Raw genomic sequence first — 19,850 nt, forward strand, 5'->3', positions numbered from 1 at the left:
CGCGACAGTGACGCAGCGCCCGCGCCGGCACCCAGCGGCCCGTTCCCGCAGGCGCGCCGCGGGCAGCCGCAACCCCAAAAACTCCCCAAAAACTCCCCAAAACCCCCCGCCGGAGCCCGCGGCAGCACGGCGGCCGCCCCGCCCCGCCCCGCCCCGCCCGCTGCCAGGCAGGGCCCGGCGCTCCGAGCAAGCGGGGAGCCGGCGGCCTCAGCACTTCCCGCTGGAGGCGAGGTAAGGGGTGAAGAGATACGGGAATTGTGTGGAAAATCGCGTTATTTTTGTAAATGTATCGTATACAGGAAATGGGGACGAAGTGCGTTGACGCACAAGATAACTCAGCCGCTGCCTTAAAAGTGGCGCTTTTAAGAAATACGGGGCGTTTTTCTGCTTACGAAGGAGAGCTGCCAGGCCGGTTGTCACCGGGATCACCGCCACAGGCAGGGCGGGTTTCCTGAAAAACTCCTGCCGATAGGAAAGCTCGCGGCCTGCTCACCGCCAAGCACTTCGCTGTTAACCAGCTACAGCTCCGTTACTTCAGCAGGGCCAGCACAGGTTCTATAAGGCCAGTGATGATAAAGCTTTTCACTCAATAAAAGCCTAATACATGTCTATAGGTTATTTGTCGTGAGGATTTCAAACACTGAGCTTTCTTGTACTTCACATTAACCTTGAAAACCCGGGGGCGTACAGCTCAGTACACAGGCATGAATGTTAATCTTAAAAAACAAACGCAGTTGTACTAAGGAGAGGAGTATACTATTTGGGAAGTGTAGTTTACGGATCACGTAGTTGCTATAAGATACGGGTCTAAATATGTGAAGTTATGGCAAAAGGGAGAAGCAAGAGAGAAGGACTATGAACAGGAAGCAAAACATTGACTAGTCAGAGCATCTCTTTAGGAAAAAAAACACTTAATGGGGGTGGAGCACAGCTGGATTATTAAATTCCATTACATGTTCTGCGAAGTGAAAGGATGGTTGTTACGGCTCACTGAGCACTACCAGGGTAGATTACACGGGCAAGAGAAAAGCGATTGCCAGCCCGGCCTTGGAACCCATGATAAAACAGCACACCGTCCCTCAGTGATGGCCCCATTCCACAATGCATTAGCACTCCTTCCCAGCGTTTCCTGCTGCTGTTGATAAACAATATATTGCTCCCAAAGCGTGTGATTATCACACTACGTGACAGCTGTCTTCTAACAGAAAGCAGCAAATTTTGAACCAGCATCAAGCCTGCTGCACAACTGTCACTAGCTCAGAGTTGGAAGCGCTTGGTGCCGTAGCAACACAGGCAACGGCTCAGGGCTTGATAGCTCCAAGGGGACCTTCAGATGTACAATCAAGTAGAAGAAAAGATCTAGACCTCAGACCAAAGGAGAGGTCATTGTTAGAAATATGGACGTCTTTTCCAGAAGCTCAATAGTTTGCCTGACACTTCTGTATGTCTAGTCATCAACTCTGTATCTGGTAGTAGCTTTACCAAGGAACTTCATGAACTGGAAGATGTCTGCTTTTGTCAGTGAAATGCTTTTGCAAGTGAACAGGATTATTACTTAACCTCTCTCTGTGGACCTTTACAGACTATGCACCTACTGGTGACAGTGCAAATGGTTTGGTATACCACTTGTGTTCTTCATATTCTAGTGAAAACAGGACACGCTCAGAAATCACACCAAAGACCTACTCTGTTACTAGGAGAAGCATTATTCTTCTCTGCAATATGCATAAACACCAACATAACAAAATAAATATATTTAGCAAAATGAAACAAGCAAAAAAAAAGCACAGCAACATGGAAGAGATACACAGTAGAAGAATTTGCAGTCCGAGGTAACCAGAGTATTTTGCTTCTACTCTTCACTGGAAATGCCTGCTCCAATGTCAGCCTATTTCACAAGTGTTTTGAGGAACACTTTTCTCTCAGACATCCTAGAGAGCATATATTCACAGAAGAAACTTTCAAGAGCACATATAGAAAATTAACATTAAAAAGGAAACAGGAAAACTCAAGATGTAATGACTTCTTCACCAAAGAAACCTTACACTAAGATTTTAAGAAAGTTGCCTGGCACCCAGATCAGCCCTACCTCCCCTGTTTAAGCACTACCAATCAAATTTGGTAAAATGCACTATTTCCTTAGGACAATATCATCATTCCTTTTTAACAGGATCTTTCTTCAGTGGAAGAAGGTTAGAGGTATGATTTTATTTACCAGATCACCTTTAGGGTAGCCACAGGCTTGAAGATCTAGGTTGTCTTTTATCAATTCCTGAATACCCAAGTCTTTCAAATAACTTTAAAATAGTCACACTGGTTACAGCAATCAAAACATGAAGTCATTAAAATGAGATAGTCTGTGTTTTCCCCAAAAATCTAAGACGAATAGGAGAAAGACATTAACCTTAGTGGTTGCACCAAGGAAGACTAATGCTGAAATGGATTTATATTTTCCTTCTTAAAATAAACATAGAAACGAGAAAGTACATAAAAATAGCCAGAGAAATACTCTAGATGAGAAGGGCTTACCCCATCCTCTTCTCACAGTGTAAAACAGTCACTTCCATGTAACCCCCAAGTCAAAAGCATATGCCACTGAAAATGGAACTTCACAAATTTGTGACAGGATGAGGCAAGACTTGCTCAATCTCTTAGGGATGAGTGATTCGCTACGAGGGTAATACGTTTTGTAAACAATAAAACTAAATGCTTCTGCGCCGTGCCGTTGCCTACAGATGCTGCTTTCCTACCCTGTCAACAGGACATTTCACTAACTCAGAAGTACTTCTGAAGGGGCAAAGGTTCCTCTCTGCTGCTGCCAAGAACTATATGCATTTCTGAAGTCAGTACTAAGAACTTCTGGTTGTGTTGCTTCCCAATTCTAAAACCCTTTATGCAAAAGCGTGAAGCGGGAACAAACCAAAGACACTATGTGAAAAAAGCACTAGCTAAGGAATTCTGGAAGATTTAATCTTTTCCATCCCTATCTTAACAGAAAATGAGTAACATCAACAGAGCAAAGTGATGGCCAGCAGCTCAGCTTACAATGCATTTAAGCACTTAAGGCTGACAGGGTCCATAACCCACCCTTTGTTGTCTTTACTGCCAGAGGCCTGGGATGACTCTAGCTGCCACAGGAAATTCAAGAGGAAAACCCATGTTGGCACTTTTTCATAATATACCTCTCCTGCTTGCTGGTGGGGATGGCCAGGTTCTCAAAGAGCTTCGGCCATTCCCTCTGCTGCCCAAAATAAGTGAAGCTGATGTACATTTAAACATGTCATTCACTAAGGAAAGGGCAGCGATGCATACAAACTATTACATTACACCGAGGTCACAAGTGATCATGAAAGCCTAGGTTTTGAAAGTCAACCATCTAGCGTAACAGCAGTTTGTTCTCTCACAATCCCAATTTGGTTTTAGAGATCAAGCTTCTGTACATTCATTTAAAAAATAAGGTCCTTCTTCCAAACGCTGCTAGTTGTCAACTCCAGCCTCTTCATAGTCTCTCCTTCCAGATGTCCAGTCCACTCATCCAGCAGCAGTCAACCAAACACCATTAGGTTGGTTCTGGGCAGCACACAGGCAAACGAGTCTGCAGTAATAGTGTTCAGATAATGTAGTTGCTTTCATTATAGTAAGAGTCCTCCTCAGAGTCCTCACTGTCACAGCTGCTCATCAACAAGACGGAGTGGATGGAAGAGATGACACTGCTGTCATTGTCTGTGGCTGGTTTCACCAATACATTCTGTTTCCCTGCATTCAAAACACATAGATACAAAAGTTAGCAGTGACCACTGTACCTGCAAACACCGAATTACTAGTTCTCTTTGAAACTCAAAGCCTCTCTGTGGGAATACAAGGGAAGACTGGTGAGGAGGATTGCAAACACGCTCAAGTGACTTGCAGCTGGGGTGCTGAAAAACAAATATATCACACTAATTGCTGTTTAGTTTTGTGTGCTTGACAGATAGAATGTCTGCGTTTAGATAACGCAGGCCTGTGAGAGGCGCGGAGGCATCCTATCGAACATCCTTGAGATTCCTGCTCTGCTCTGGGAATGATCAAAGCACAGTGGAAAACTACGCCTGCAAAAATCCCTCATATATACAGGCAAAAGCAGCAGGTCTGAGATCTTTTCTTTCTGCTCCTCTTTGTGGCTAACAAGGACTGAGCTCCACGGTGCCTGCGTCCCTGCTTGCGTGCCTCTGCCCGGGTGCTGCTGCGGAGATCCCCCAGGTCACAAGGTAACGAGAATAAATTTGCTCTTTGCATTTCATCTGTAGTTTTGTGATTGTTCCTGTGTGAGGTAACGAGAATAAATTTGCTCTTTGCATTTTATCTGTAGTTTTGTGATTGTTCCTGCATCCTGCCTGTGTCAGCTCACACATTTGGTGTAGTCAGCAGGATCCAGGAACAGCCATGCTATGGCTAAAAGAGAAGTTGGGGACTGGGGAGGCCGTGATGGCGAATCCCCTTATTCCGGGATGCTCCCGTACTGAGAACTGGATCCCCGTGGCTGCTATCCTGGCTGAAGTGGCTCCACCAGAAGCCTGGCCTGACATAAATAACTGGTCAGTGGTTACTGCCAGACGATTGCAACAGCTATATGCAGATTGCCAGGGAAAGCAGCATCAGATTCTTCTCGCAAGTTAGTGGAGGCTGGGATAGTTACCAGTCTGAGAGCTCTTGACCATGAAGTTGTTGCATTACAGAGTAAAGTGAGAGACTTGGAGAAGGAAATTGGGACTTTACAGGATACAAAGGTGATCACGCGAGAAGTAATTACTGTTCAGGCAGAGCAGTGCTATGAGCTGCAAGATAACATCAGGCTGTTGGTAGCATGTATCACTAATATACAAAGGGACAAATACAGGAAAAGTAAAGTTTTGATTTCCCAAATCCGTGGTCTTACCACAAAATGGTCATGGGATCCCAAAGAATGGGATAGAAATACTCAAAGTGAATCCTCATACTCTGAGACTGAGTTCAAATTCAAGTCAGACAGGGTATCAGCAAAGAGAAATATCAAAATGCAGTTTTTGAGAGGAGTGCCTACCTCACTAAAACCCTTGATTATACCAGTAGTGACAAATGCTAGAGGTAATGTAGGTGGCCTAGCAGATATCTTGAGAGAGATTTGGACTGTAATTTCGGCGCTGTTTATTCAGGTGGTGAGTAAAATCAGTAAAACCGAAAGGATCCACAATGTGGGTGACAAGGAAACAAATGCGGAAAGGTATTGTACAAGTTGATATCCCACAATCAGGAACAGATGGGATCAGGACATCAGAAGTGTTCCACTGACAGCAAAAGTTAGCATTCATGCAAAAAAGCTCATCACCCCCTAGCTCCACCACGAACTCCACACCCACGCTCCACCCCTCCTGCCACCTCAAGGCAAGGCACTACCTGGCAAACACCAAAAAAAGTACAAATTAAGGTTTGGCAGGTCCCCCAGAATTGCCGCTACTGCAGCCTCTTACCATGAGGTGGATCAATGCCCGTATGTTCCTCTAACTATAAAGTGGTGGTCTGGGGGGATTTTACATGTATTAGCTACAGCAGGAGCCACAGGTTACTGTATTACATAGTAATATTGATAATGAAGAAGCCCCATCACGGATCTGGGGGGAACCCACCCCTGCCCTCCAAGCTAAGGTTACCTTAACAATAGGGAACGCCGCGCCATTTACTGCAGTGGTGTTAACTGCCCCAATTAAAGAATATATCTTGGGTGTGGATGTGCTGGCAGGACAAACAGTTGAAACTTTAAATGGTCACTTCTGCTTCAGGACTTCACGAGTGGGATTTGTTATTCAATCTATAACCATCTTGCATGGATTCCTGAAGTGGGATCCTGTTGTGCTGCCAGTGCCTGGCAAAGTGGTAACTGTAAAACAGTACCTTATTCAGGGCGGCAGGGAGCAGGGAAGGAAGAGGAAAAAAAAAAAAGCACTCAAAACCATTTAGGCACTTCAACAAATGGGAATTGTTAAAGAAACTGTGACTGCTTTTAATGATCCTATTTGGCCTGTTCGTAAACCAGACGGCACTTGGAGAATGACTGTAGATTACAGAGAACTGAATCAAGTCACACCCCCACACTTGTAGTTATGGTGCCAGACATGGTTACTCTTCTAGAAAAAAATTAGCAAAAATCTGCAACCCTGGAAAGTGGTGATAGACCCTGCTAATGCTTTTTTTTTTTTTTTTTTCAATAGCTATTGCTTCAGAAAGTCAAGACCAGTTTGCCTTTACCTGGCAACAAAAGCAATATACCTTCCAAATATTGCCTCAGGGATACACACGCAGTCCCTCCTTTTGCCACCAAATTACAGCAGCTGATGTGGCACTATGGCCTGGTACCCTGACTGTTTACTATTACACTGATGATTTGCTGATTATGTCAGAATCACAACAAGAAATTTAAGTAGCTGTTGAATGGCTGAAAGCACATTTAAAGGACCAAGGCTAGGCAATTAATCCCAAGAAGATACAGGGCTCTAAGTACTACTGTACAATTCTGGGGAATAGTTTGGTATAGACAGATTAGAGAAATACCAAATATGGTACAGCAAACAGTCCAGCAATTTCCTGTGTCAACCACAGTAAAACAGTTACAGACTTCTGGGGGATTTTTAGGGTAGTGGAGAAATTTTACCTCGCCTCCAGTGGTATTAATGCACCCTCTGCAGAAATTAACTAAGAAGGTTGTTTGGCAGTGGACCAAGCAACAACAAGAAGCCTTTGATGCCTACAAAAGTTTTTGATAGAGCATGAGCGATTATACACTCCTAGGTGAGGACATCCTTTTGAAGCAGAAACAATTCCAGATGATATAGTCTCAGGAGGATTGTGGCACATGACTGTGCCAAAAAATGAGAAAGAACCTATTAGCCTAGATATGAAGATTCATATAACCACTCCTGAGAATACTGTGTAGTTTTGTACCTCAACTTCTCTTACTTTACATCCTTTGTTGATATCAGATTCTCAAGTTCCTGTATTTCAGGTATCTTCGATGAATACTTGTGCCTTGCCTAGAGGAGACAGCATTAGAATGGTGCTCCTGGTGTCATGAACCCAACATCAAATTGAAGCTCAATCTGAAAAAGCACAAGATATAATTCTCCAATCTGTGTGGGCAATTACCCCACATCAGGTTATTAAACCCAGAATAACTTTAACTAAAGGAGCTGGAGCAATAGTGTCTGTATTACTAGAAGGAGATGACACTCTGTTTTCCTTCCCTATCACAGGTTGGCTCATCATGCTTTACAGTCTTACACTACAGGCACACACCCTGGATATATTTCTACAAGATCAGCACGTACATGCTTAGAGTTGGTTGGCCTTTACTGCAACTGACTCACCTGCCTTTTGCGTTAAGAGAAGATTAACGGCAGCTCTTTTGACAACATGTCTCATTGGCATGCGAACCCCAGCAGCTGTGTTACAAAATTATACTATGCTAAGTGAGTTTGATATTAATGTTTCTCATTGCTGTTTTTTCTGAGTAGGTTAAGGCTGTATGCCAATGAACATCACAAAATTGATTGACAGTGGACTCTTTCCTCTTTCCACAACATAAACACTGCTTCAATTTTGAAGGCATGTGTTGCTTCAACATCACTGATGGATCAGCTGGCATAGAGGACAACATTCAACCACCCCAGGACTTAATGCACCAAATGAAACAACCTACTGATGGTGCCTGGCTGGCTGAGTTGTATAACTTTCTGAAAGGATGAATGGGATGCCCAATCCAAAAACATTATTGTAGAGACATATTTATTCTTTTTAAAATTATTTTCCTTTCTTTACTCTATGTGTTTTCTGCATGCCTTCGCGCATCGCTCCACCCCACAAACCCAAATGAACACCTCCAGCTTTACCAGCCCCAGCAGAAATAGTCTCCGAGCAAGGGGGTGGAATGTGGGAATACAAGGGAAGATTGGTGAAGAGGATTGTAAACACGCTCAAGTGACTTGCAGCTGGGGTGCTGAAAAACAAATATATCACACTAATTGCTGTTTAGTTTTGTGTGCTTGGCAGATAGAATGTCTGCGTTTAGATAACGCAGGCCTGTGAGAGGCGCGGAGGCATCCTATCGAACATCCTTGAGATTCCTGCCCTGCTCTGGGAATGATCAAAGCACAGTGGAAAACTACACCTGCAAAAATCCCTCATATATACAGGCAAAAGCAGCAGGTCTGAGATCTTTTCTTTCTGCTCCTCTTTGTGGCTAACAAGGACTGAGCTCCACGGTGCCTGCGTCCCTGCTTGCGTGCCTCTGCCCAGGTGCTGCTGCGGAGATCCCCCAGGTCACAAGGTAACGAGAATAAATTTGCTCTTTGCATTTCATCCATGGTTTTGTGGTTGTTCCTGTGTCCTGCCTGGGTCAGCTCACACACGCTGTCATTTTCAATAGATCTTTCAAGCTGCTGGGCACAGGCCTTTTTCCATTAAGATAGCACAGATGAGAAGTAGACATACTTAATCCCTTCACTGACACACAACTGGAAATGGAAGTGGCTAACTGTTACAGTGCCTCGCCACATAAGGAGGAGGGAAGGAACAAAATGTGGTAAGGAGCTTTCAGATAAGTAATGGCTGTTCAGGACACTTACAGTCCCATCAAAACTTCCACACATTTAACAGTTCAAGCTATCCCAGTGGTGCCTGTTCTACTAAGGCTCTTGAAAAAGCTTCTTGGGAAGCTCTGACTGAGCTTCTCAAGTGCCACTTGCATTATTATTTCTCTTTCAGCTGGTTTCGTCTTAGGAATTCATGTTTAAATAGTCACATGGTTATCTTCATCTCAATCAAAATGTTTCCATCACTGAATGAAGACTGCACGGCAACAATTTATCTTTCCTCCTAAAGTGTATCATGGTGAAGTAAAATGATTTCCTACTAATAGCCATTTATATAATTAGAGCATCTACCACACATGAACATAGGCTATGAGCTTATTTCCTTTTTGTTGAAAAAAGCATGAAGACCCCTGGCTTACCATACAGAAATGAAGTGGGCTCCAATAAATGCACCACTTCACCTGATCACCGTTAGCTACCTGGTGAGACACTTCAGTAGTGCTATGGCATGCTCTGCAGGCGTGCGCGTTACACAAGAGCAGTGTCAGTTCTGCAGAGCTGAAAGCAATTCAGGAAGCCGAGCTGGGCAGCCTCTGAGCAGTGTAGCATTTCCTGAGGGAATCAGACTCAGTTGGTTAAATAGGTTATAATCTCAGGTTTGAACTAACGTGACTTAGTGATGCCACTCTGTGTCACCATGGAGAATCTGAAATGTTTCAAAAGCACCTTTCATTAGGTAAAAGGCTCGACACAATGCAAAATGAAACATCATGCATTCACTTCCACGAGGGGAAAACAAGTCACTTATGGGAACACAGCAACAGAAATTTGTTAAGGGGTTGCAGAAAAAGACTTCTGTGTTTCAGCACCTAGATACCAGTGTCAAGTGCTCTAGAAACAAATTTGGAAGATTGAAGCAGAATAGGAATCCCCCTTACTGGAGTTTTACTGAAAGCCATTGCTGTCATGCACAGTCTTTTCCATACAAGTAGGCAAGAGGTTATGCATTTAAGCCACAGTGGCTTTAATTCCACAAAAATTAACATGGCAGAGATACTGCCAGTTCAGCCATACACTTACATGACACACATTCCCTTCAGAGATTTCCTACACAAATCTAAACATGCAGAAGAGAATTCAGGTTCTCATCAGGCACTGCTCTGCTGAGTTTTTGCAACAATGTTGTCAATAGTTTAATCAAAAGGTATCTGGTAAATTTTTCAAGGCCCATTCTATATCCTTTTGCTTTTATTTAGTGATCTCTTTGAAGCAGCACAACCTTTAGCATGGTTGAGTTGTCCCACTCAGTTCCGCTGTGGGATTCATACCAAAGTATTTTTCCAAACTTTTTATTAATTTTATTTTACTGTGCAGTAAAGCTAGTTACACAACATATATTAAAATTAATTTTCTAGTGTTTCTGCTGCATTCCCTGAGCATCTCCTCGGTATATAGGTGCCAAAGTTGTACAAAATAGATGGAATGAGAGATTATATTCATCATGCCACATCCACCCACCTCTCACCTTTCCGCTCTCTGATAAGCGTCAGGCGATGCTCTTTCATTTCCACATCCAGTTTCTCTACCATCCTGTCAATGCAGTTATCCAGGACCAGAGAGCGTGTCTTTGATTTGATCTCCTGCCTGCAGATAGGGCACTCCACTTTACGTTTTGTCCACTCATTGATACAGTAGGAGCAGAAGCTGTGCGCACAGTTCAGCGTGACCGCCTGTGGAATTCGACAGGACACTTATCAGAGCATGCTCACACAAGCAGTGGCAAGAAAAAAACACTGAAGTCGGGAAAACATTAGATGAACACTTCCTATAAGGGAAGGGGGGAAAGAGAAGCCAAAAAGACCCTTTTTCTTTAGCCTTTGTAGGGGTTACACACAAAAACTTTCCCATGCCAACGTGCAGACAAGTTTTACAAGTTGGTTAATGGATTCACGGTAGATCATAGCAAGTCTAAAACCCAGACAGAAAGAACTAATTCTATTATAAGTTTCCCCAATTTGAAAAGGATATATTATGGAAAAACTCATATGGCAGAATAGTATCTTAAGTTACTGAGAAACCAGAAATTAAAATTTCAGCTAGCACTTAAGTCATTATAACAAGGCTAACACATCAGGTTTCCTGTAGTAGAAATAAATGTAATGAAACTGAAGTTCTAGTAAAACATGAACAGAAATAACAGTCTACATTTCAGGCATAGCCTATCACTTCTAGAATCAAAAGCAGGCCAATTTCTCAACGAGTTTATCCGAACAATATAAACAGTTCAGGACTTGAATGAGCACTGCTCCTCCCTTCCTTTACTAACCTCTTCCTATATCTAAATCTGAAGCAGTCCAACTCTAGTCAAATTAAAGCAAGGTCTACTACAAAACGACTCTTCCCCAAGCAGACTGTTAGCAGTACCTCAGAACACCAGTTCAAAAACACCCAAAACTGCTGCAAGTCTATATGCATATTAAGAACCCACCTCTATGCAGGTAGAGACATAAAAGCTGAACTAGGTGCCCAGGAGAAGAGTTTGGGCAGACAGAATGTATTTCTGGACCAACCCTTACCCACAACTCGCTGTGGGTCTGTTCGGACTATTGAACTAGCAAAGTAAAGAAATAAGCTGGATTATTGCTTTAATAGAACTAGGGAAAGCTGCTCAAGTCTCTTTACTGGCAAACCCATACCAGTTTAAACATACCTCAATGAAGTGCTCAGAACAGATTGTGCACTGCAACTCATTCTCCAACACGTCGTTCATCTGATTCAACACCTCTTCTTTTTGGGCTCTCACCTTTTCCTTCTCCTCCTGGTAGAAAAGCACATATGATCATATACCAACAGAACAAGGTTCCACTCAACATAATATTGGCAGGAAGTGCATGTGCAGGGAAAGGTAGTACAAGTAGAAAATCCTATAACTGCAAGTTTCCACATGTCAAGTCTACGTCTATTATATACCCAGATCTGTAACCTCTCTCCTCTTTGAAGTCACAGCAATACTGAGAATATTCCCACCCACTGTAGAGAACTTACAAGGAAGAACAGCAGCCATTACCAAAATTCCCTTCAGCCTAAAGAAACTACCAGCTGGATCAATCTTTTCAGAATCTCTTTCAACCTCTTCCTGGCATGAGTTTGGCTTAAGTCAACAGAAAGCCTGACGTAAATAGCAAAACACCCAACAGACAAAATACCTCAAATATTAAAAAAAGCAAGCATAAGAATTTAAAACATTTACTTGCATTTAACTGCCCAATACATTTTTTTTTGTTTGGAGTTAAATTAGGCTCCTAGGAACCTGCTCTATCTTCTAAAAATAACAGAAATTCTTCCAATTGAAGCTGTACTTGAAACAGCAACAAAGGTGCAAAGACAACAACGACAACAAAAAAAAGAAGCAAACAGCCAGAGGTGGGTAATGTGATAATTTCCAAGAGTAAAATACAGCAAGGGATCTCCTTAATTATTTTCCACTCATAACCTTGTGCCAAGGACAGGAAGAAATGTGGAGAAATGTGGCTTATCTTACTCATTATTCAAATTCCATGCTGTTTCAGTCCTACACTCCTTTGTAGGACTGCTGGAACACTGCAGTTTTACTTGAATGCACTCTAACCAAAAATGAAGCACCTCACTTTTCAAAACACCCTTCGTACTCTCTCTCTCTTCTTTTTTTTTTAAAAAAAAAAAAGGAAGGGTGGAATGGATGCAGTTCTGCACAATACAGTTCAGGTGCTCCGGGCTTTTTTTATCATCCAGAAAGATCTAGTAACAACTGTTCAACACTAATTTATGAACAGGGCAAGGTGTACCCTGCCCCAATCCTGGAAACTAGAGTCAGCTGCCACCTCAAAAATACAGGAGTTTTTCACTATGGGAGGCAAAGTACAGTCAAGACAAATATGAAATAAACCATTTCCTCTGCTGCAGATGATCATGTTTCACTTATGTATAAAACTGAGAATTCAGTTATTCCCTACCTTGGTTTCTTCCAGTTCTTTATTCTTGGCTCGAATTATCTCCTCAAAATCTTTTTTACTACGGCTCAGTTCTTCCATCAAAGCATGATGCTGTAACAATACCATCCCAGAAATTATACGAGTGCTATTATAAGCTATCCTATTAAATATACATGACCATAATCATGAGGTTCAGCATACTTATTTTTCCCAACCTCCTCCTAAAAGAGCAACACATGTCTATATGAGTTGGGGTGTTAAAGCAGTTTAGCCTTAAAACTGGAATCTAGTGCCAGTTATTTATAACCTTCCCAGCATCGTGGCACTTCTCATCCCGTCTCCCAGGTTACCCTTCCATCTCAGTTAGGTTTTACAGTCACCATTTTGAGCGCATCTGAGACACTTGAGTATGAAGGGGTATTTGACACATAAGGATCACAAAAACCTGTCACTGTATGCAGAGTTACCTGAATCTGTTTTCAGATTAGCTTTCCAAAGGGAAAGGCCTTTTGAAAAAAGACTAGGAAACCTAAGTGTGTGGCATTCTCTTTCAAAAACATTCCTATCCAAGAAACTGAATTCTTTTCATCTGGTTAAAATTGCCAAAACAATTTCCCCAGAACAGATACCCAGCAGACAGACCTCACAAAGGCCCAAATTAAAATAAAATAAATCATTGCAGCTACTTAATGCTTTCAATCTGAAAATATCCCACAATATTTGCTGGGAAATAGTAACTCCCACAAAGCAAAGCCTACTACTTTCTGACAGAAATTTGGTCTGTAGATGAAGATCATCCAATCTGCACCTAAGGCAAAATCCTCATCTTCTACCAAGAGGCCACAGCAGTAAGAAAGATTTAAATACCTGACTTACACAGTTAGACCAAACCTAGACTCACAACTACTTGCCTCTTGCAGAACCTGGGCCAGCTGCTCCTTCAGATTCTCTTCCCCATGTTGCCACTTTACTCCCTGGGGGGAAGGGGGGGAAGAAAGAAAGGAAGGAAAAAAAAAAAGGAAGAAAAAAAAAAAACAAAGATGTCCGACTTTAGTGTCACACGTGTACGACAGAAATAAGAGAGATCATTTACTGTGAAGAGTTAAAATGGATGTATCATTTACAGTTACATACTTGGAACACTTCCACATTATTCTAGCTCTAAAGGCACCGGCATGTTCATAGAAGCAAAGAGGTCACCAACATGTTAAACGTGAGAAAAAGCTGCAACTCTATCTTTGAGGTCGTTCAAAGAGGTCAGATGTACCTACAGCTCCAGCTCAACTATTCATCGTGCCTAAGCACTCAACTCCAGACTTTCTGTACTTCTGATACAGGTGTCCTGCCTTTAGCAGCAGGCTTTAAAGGAAGTAACTGATAAATAACAAAACTCACACCGAGCTGAATTCTTACTTCCTTTAAATCAGATTTTGAACAAACTCGAATACAAAGATTTCAGTTTGTTACCTAAAAAAAAGCTACTTTACACATACTTCTTGAAGACACAGATTGCAAGAAAGGGTTTCTTCAAAGTATGAAAAAAACCCTTCCTCCCCCCAGGGATTAAGGCATACAGTAATTTACTTGCTCTAAAAGGGAATGGATTTGCTGTGCAAACTGGGCATTAATTCAGACATATACCAAGACAAATTCACACTTAAGATGAATACTTTCCAACTTGTCCTCTCTGTAACCACAGGGAATCAGGCAGATGCTTTCGATCTTTTTATTTAAAAAGATGCTTTTTTACTAACTGAAAGGCTTTACTATCTTACTGTAATGAACCTGTTTGTAAACAAATTAAAAAATAATATTTTGTGCCTTTTTCCTAATTCCCTATGCAGCCCAGTCCCTACTGTGTCCACACTGTCTTTTGGTACACGTGCCTGGAAGTGAAATACTTCGATGATGGTTTTAACAGCAGTAATTCACACAAACATTACCGGTGTTACTGTATGGTTCAAGATCTTATTCTGGATCAATGTCTTATGCTAGGCATTCCATAAAAATTAAAAGTCACAGGCCAAAAAGATTACCACTATTATACCTCTAGCTTCTGCTGCTGTTTCGACAAAGTCCTCTCCAGCTCTTCTACCTGCTGCTGATGATGCTCTTGCTCCGTGCACAGCTGGTCCTGCAACTCCCGCAGCTCCTGCTCCATTGCCAGGATCTCCTTCTGAGCACACTTCCTGCGCCTCTGCTTCACATTCAGAACTGCTGTCTGCTTCTCCTGCACTTTGACCTTTAACTTCATTATATCTAGTAGAGTTTTCTTCAGCATTTCCAAGCCAGTCCATGACTCCGCAAGACCGGAGCCTTTCTGCTCCTTACAGAGGACAGGGATGGCCTTCCTGGAGTGCACAGGGCTACTACGCACTGGAGCACTATCCCCCTCGCTTGGGCCAGGAGACTGCAGCTTGACATCCAGCTTCTCTGTTAACTGTTTGGCCTCTTCTATCCTTCCCCAGGATTTACCCAAAGGTTCATTGTCCCAGGACACCCTGTCTCTTTTGGATCTGGAGTTTGAAGGGCCTTCTGATCCAGATGTCTCCAATTCCTCCAAACTAAATTTACGTTTAGTTCTTGAACTCTTAGCTTTCCCCAGGTCATTCCTCTGGGCTAAAAAGGGTCTGATTTTCTCCCATTCCTCTTTAATCACTTCATACTCATATTCAGCAGTCTCTTTGTTTTCCAAAGGCACTCCCAACTGGATATGATCTCCTTCAGTGATGGGATAGGCTTTTGAGGGATCCAGGCGCTGTTTGTTAAGCCAGACTCCATTTAGACTCTGTAAATGAACAGAGAATCAACAAAATTTAATATGCAGTTACAGAGTATTCTGCAAGTTATTTCTGGGAACTGTAAACATATCCAACCTCTTGAGTGTTGAAATGAGAACAAGCCACCTCTTTAAATAAACCTTGCAATACCCAATTTATTGGCTTAGTGTCGCATTTATTACAGTTATTGCATTATATTAGTTATTGTGCATTATTTCTGCATTACAGATTTTGTGTACAAGCACCAAGAACAACATTAATATATGCGCTTGTGCAGTAGGAAAAGAATGTACTCTAAGGGGAAAAAAAACTGTCCAAAAGCTTCAGAAACAAGAACTAATCAATAAAAAGAAAAGACTCAGCAACAGATCATTGTCAAGAACATAAAATAGTGCAGTAATTACTCTTGACAATTGATGTCACCTGAAATTCAAGAAGAAACTAGAAAAAGAAGCATAGCTTATACTGCTGAAAGAAAAAGAGACAGCTCTTCATAAATAAAAGAAGAATATAAACAAGAAGGAAAATGTTCTTCTAGAGATAATGTTCAAAGCAGAAAAAGTTTTTAGATTTGACACTAGCTCAATAAATAGTTTTGAAAAACAGAAAAACTAATCTGTGCTGCTCCAGATGAACTGCAGAAGCATAAACAACTGACAGATCAAAGATTCAACAGAACAACCTGACAAACTGGTAGCAGTGATAACACAGAGGAAGTGTTAATAGTTAATCTACCACAGATGTTTCAAATCTGTGCAATAACAGTAAGTTTTCAAGTTTATGCAAGCACTTTAACAGAGTTTTGTTTAAGAGCAGTGTAACTGTAACAGTAGCCACTCTTTTCCTTTGATTAGTCTGCTGTTGACCCAAACTTCTTTCAAATCTGCATGACGTGTTGAACATTTTTGTTCTACCAGTGCTGCTTTAAAGCAAGTACTGATTTTACAGTCTTCAGCCCAAAAGAGAAAGTGCAAAGATCATGATACAAAAAAAAAAAAAAAAAAAAAAAAAACAGATTACTGAAGAAAAATTGAGACTTAGCTGAAGACTCTGATGTCAACACTTTATCCTAATCAGGTGAGGACTTTCAGAAGCAACTTGTTTGAATATAACAAGAAGCACATTTTTTCTAACAAGAGATTCTTCTTGTAGTTGATTACAGTTAACGCAATTGTGTCACTAGAATAAGGAGTATCAGGTTATCCATTCATCAGCAGTACAAGAACAGTATCCTTTTGAATACTGCCAAAATTCATAGGCCTCTTTTTTGTTTGTTTGTTTGTTTTAAGAAAGCAACACAAAACAGGTTCACAAACTGCAAAGCGCCCTTGGCAAGACTACCATTGTCTGAAAAATGCTAAACCAAAAGACAAATCCACATACAGAAAGCAATACAGTTTGTATCCCAATTGCAGCAGACTGAAGCTTCCTGCTGGAAGAGCACAACAGGCGAGACACATTCCCATGGACCTTCTATCACACTTCTACCATATTATACCACAGCTCATACATTGTTTGAGCAAAACCAGGGCATTCTTTTCAGTGAATCTGAGAGTACAAGGTCTTTAATCAGCCTCCGTACCTTGTTATCCTTGACAGTCCACTGCCCTTCTGCATTTTGCTGGAAAACACAGTGCTTACGAGAGATCATCAAGGGACAGGTTTTTGACACCAGCTGATATGTGAGATCTAGGCCCCGGCCTACAGTTACCTAAAAATAAAGTAGTTTAGCAACTGCAATCAGCAACAACATGGCAAATTCAGTTTATGTCGTTTCAATTTAAGTAGTACAGCAGAAATCTACCTAGATTAGCATCTTATTATCCCAAACTCCTTGAAAATAGCTATATGATTTATATTATTATTTTTTTTTGCATTTAAATTCAAAAAGTAGTAGGTTTTCATTTTCTATCAAGTTTGAAGTATTGTCTTTCTCTCCCACTGAGGAAAATTTGATTGCTCTAAGGTAGGTTACAGCCTTGGTCAATGGAAATCTTCTTCAGCACCAAAGCTGCTCAAAGCCACTCTCCATCCACGTCACACCTTAGTCATAACCTAACCTAACCAAACACCATTTCTTCAAACCAGTACAATTCTCTGTGGGTCTCATGATAGCTTCTTACCTTCTTCTTTTGCTAGTTGCATCTGTTCAACTGTGAACAGGGAAGACCCAGAAAAAATAGCCCAGAAAATTGCCATCAAAAAAATGCACATCTAACTGTGGGCTAAATGTGCAGTGCTTTTGTAAATCACACTATCAATCTTGCAGCTCAGAAAATAAGCGATGTGCTGTTCATAACCCATAGTGAAAGTGATCTAAATAATCTGATTAGACTCTAATAGCATCTTCTGGAAGAAAGGACATAATTTAATCATACCGTTTCACAGTATCTTATTAAATCTGATCTAATTGCAGGCTGCCATTTAAAGCACAGCTCTGCTCTCTCTCCCTCCCTTTGTTGCCTCCTTTGCAAGATCTGACAATCATACACACTTTTCTTATTCATCCATGCATTGCACAAGCTTTCAGTCAACTCATGTAATCAGATAACTGCATGGATCCAATGTAATACAGCAAAAAAACGCACAACACCTTTTAGCAGAAGCCCAAAGTTAAATTTGGTGAAGAATACTGTAAAAGTGCACTCTAGTTATCATGCATTATATGAAGGCTGCCCTTCTTTTCCTCTGCGATCCCAACTCATTTGCATCACACCTTCCAACTCCTACAAGATGGAGAGATGCTGCCGTCAAGAAAGGTTCATTGGCTACACATTACCTGAGCAAGTCCCATCCATGTTTAAAGCAAGAACTTTGACTCCCATGTCACAACTAAATGCAAGGAAACAAACTAAGATCATGAAAGCAAACCTTACCACTCGGGTCCCCACCTCTTAAATGCTTCATAGGTTCTGTCAGCTTGGATTGCATGTGTAAGAGGCACAGAGACTTAGATGGGTAAAGACTCCTGTTATTAACGCTCAGTCACGCACATCAGATACAATTAAGTAAGGTCAGCCACAAAACTTCCAAACCTCCCCGAGCGGCGGGGGGCTCAGACGTCACCCACTCGAGCTGACCACCGCCCACAGCACTTCCCCACGCCTCAGCAGCACGGTTTGGCACCCACCCCGAAATCCCCAGCGAAAGTGCTTTGTGCCCACTGGGCACCCCCCGTGGGACGTGCCACCGTCAGCAGCCCCGCTGCCCCGTGACAGGGCCCGCAGCGCCGTGCCAACAGCCGGAGGAGCGAGAGACACCCCACCCACCCACCCCCCCCCCACGAGAGACGCCCCCCAAACGCGTTTCTCTGCTCCAGCTGCCGGAGCCCGGGCCGTACGTTTTTTTTTTTCAGAGATGGACTCGCGGGGGCGTCCTTCGCCCCAGCACACTCACGCACCCCTGCGGGCTTCCCACCCGCGACAGGAGAGCGACCAACAGAGCCAACGGCTCGCCGACGGAGCGGCGAGTCGCGACAGGGACCTCCTTAACCGCCCCCGGTTCCCAGCACCGGAACGGCGATGCTCCCGCGGCCCCGCACGGCTCTGCTGCCCGCTGGGTTTAAGGGAAAGCGCACAGGGACCTCACTGGGGCTTTTTAGTTTAAAAAAAAAAAAAAAAAAAAAAAAACACGACCGCTATAAAATTCCCGCGCCGTGCCGAAACGTAGCTGAAACGGATGCAAAGCGTTACATCGCCTACAGCCGAATAACTTAAGCCGCGAAACTCGGATGCGTTACGAACCACGGGCCTCACCAAAGCAACACCCGGTCAATCAGGCTGAGGGGGGGGGGGGGGGGGGGGGGTTCCCCCCTTTACGTTACTGGGCCGCGCAAACCGCTGCCGCCTAAGTACGGGGCCGCGTTAAATAAATAAATAAATAAAAATAACCGAAGATTTGGCAAATTAGACGCCCGCTCCCGCTGCCGAACCGCGCCAGCCCCAGCCGCTGCCCCACCCCCCGGCTCCTCCCCAATTTAACAACCGCTGCTTATTAACCAGCCCGAGGCGGGGGGGATGGTTTTGATTGTGTGGGGTTTTTTTTTTGTTTGTTTGGGGGTTTTTTTGTTTTTTGGTTGTTTGGTTTTTCCCCCCCCCCCCCCCCCCCTCCCTCCTAAGAAGCGCGTTAAGTAACGGCGAGGCTGGCGGAACAAAGCGCAGCGAGGGCCGCTGAGGGACAGGGCTGAGGCCCAGTGGCGCCGGTAACGGCCCCCCCACGGAGGCGGGCCCGCGTCCCGGCTCACCTGCGTGCCGGCCTCCAGCAGCAGCCAGTCGCCGCCGGCCCCGACCCGGCGGAGGCACCAGGCCAGGCGCGACGCCCCCCGCGCCGCCATGTCCCCGCGCCACCCGCCGCGCCAGACAGGAGCAATCGCTGCGGCAACGGAGATCTCGCGAGACGGATAACCGGCGCGACGGCAGCGCACCACCCCTCAGCCCGGCTAATCGAACCCGGAGAGCGAGGGGAGGCTACGCGTGCGCCCTTCCGGCCACCGCCCTTCT

The 19,850-nt window shown here is 43.4% G+C and overlaps 1 protein-coding gene and 1 long non-coding RNA gene across 5 annotated transcripts; one reads left to right on the plus strand and one right to left on the minus strand.

The window, feature by feature from the left end:
* The first annotated feature begins 34 nt into the window (after positions 1–34).
* On the plus strand, positions 35–8,367 carry LOC116962186. Its single transcript, XR_006165030.1, has 2 exons — positions 35–231; positions 4,169–8,367. It is a non-coding gene; the product is annotated as an uncharacterized LOC116962186 (long non-coding RNA).
* Positions 1,740–19,708, minus strand: RNF8 (ring finger protein 8). Of its 4 annotated transcripts, none has more exons than XM_042789609.1 (9): positions 19,595–19,692; positions 18,243–18,270; positions 16,934–17,062; positions 14,619–15,359; positions 13,483–13,545; positions 12,593–12,682; positions 11,311–11,418; positions 10,126–10,330; positions 1,740–3,756 (listed from the first exon to the last, which is right to left on the minus strand). In XM_042789609.1, exons 3-9 carry the CDS (start codon positions 17,000–17,002, stop codon positions 3,611–3,613), a joined length of 1,422 nt encoding a protein of 473 aa, XP_042645543.1. In that variant the 5' UTR covers positions 17,003–17,062; positions 18,243–18,270; positions 19,595–19,692; the 3' UTR covers positions 1,740–3,610. The 4 variants fall into 4 exon arrangements, with proteins under 4 accessions (XP_042645543.1, XP_042645544.1, XP_042645541.1 ...); XM_042789610.1 differs by lacking the exon at positions 18,243–18,270 and adding an exon at positions 17,945–18,077 and having other exon boundaries at positions 19,595–19,613; XM_042789607.1 differs by lacking the exon at positions 18,243–18,270 and having other exon boundaries at positions 19,595–19,708.
* Positions 19,709–19,850: the final 142 nt, after the last annotated feature.

Source organism: Tyto alba, unplaced genomic scaffold (assembly GCF_018691265.1).
Source record: "Tyto alba isolate M040663 unplaced genomic scaffold, T.alba_DEE_v4.0 Super-Scaffold_16, whole genome shotgun sequence".
Taxonomy (NCBI): domain Eukaryota; kingdom Metazoa; phylum Chordata; class Aves; order Strigiformes; family Tytonidae; genus Tyto; species Tyto alba.

Coding starts and splice junctions, on each gene's coding strand:
- RNF8 (XM_042789607.1), bottom strand. CDS start 19,684: ATGGCGGCGCGGGGGGCGTCGCGCCTGGCCTGGTGCCTCCGCCGGGTC. Junction 17,063..19,594: donor TGCTGGAGGCCGGCACGCAG/GTGAGCCGGGAC, acceptor CTTTATTTTTAG/GTAACTGTAGGCCGGGGCCT. Junction 15,360..16,933: donor GGACTGTCAAGGATAACAAG/GTACGGAGGCTG, acceptor GTTCATTTACAG/AGTCTAAATGGAGTCTGGCT.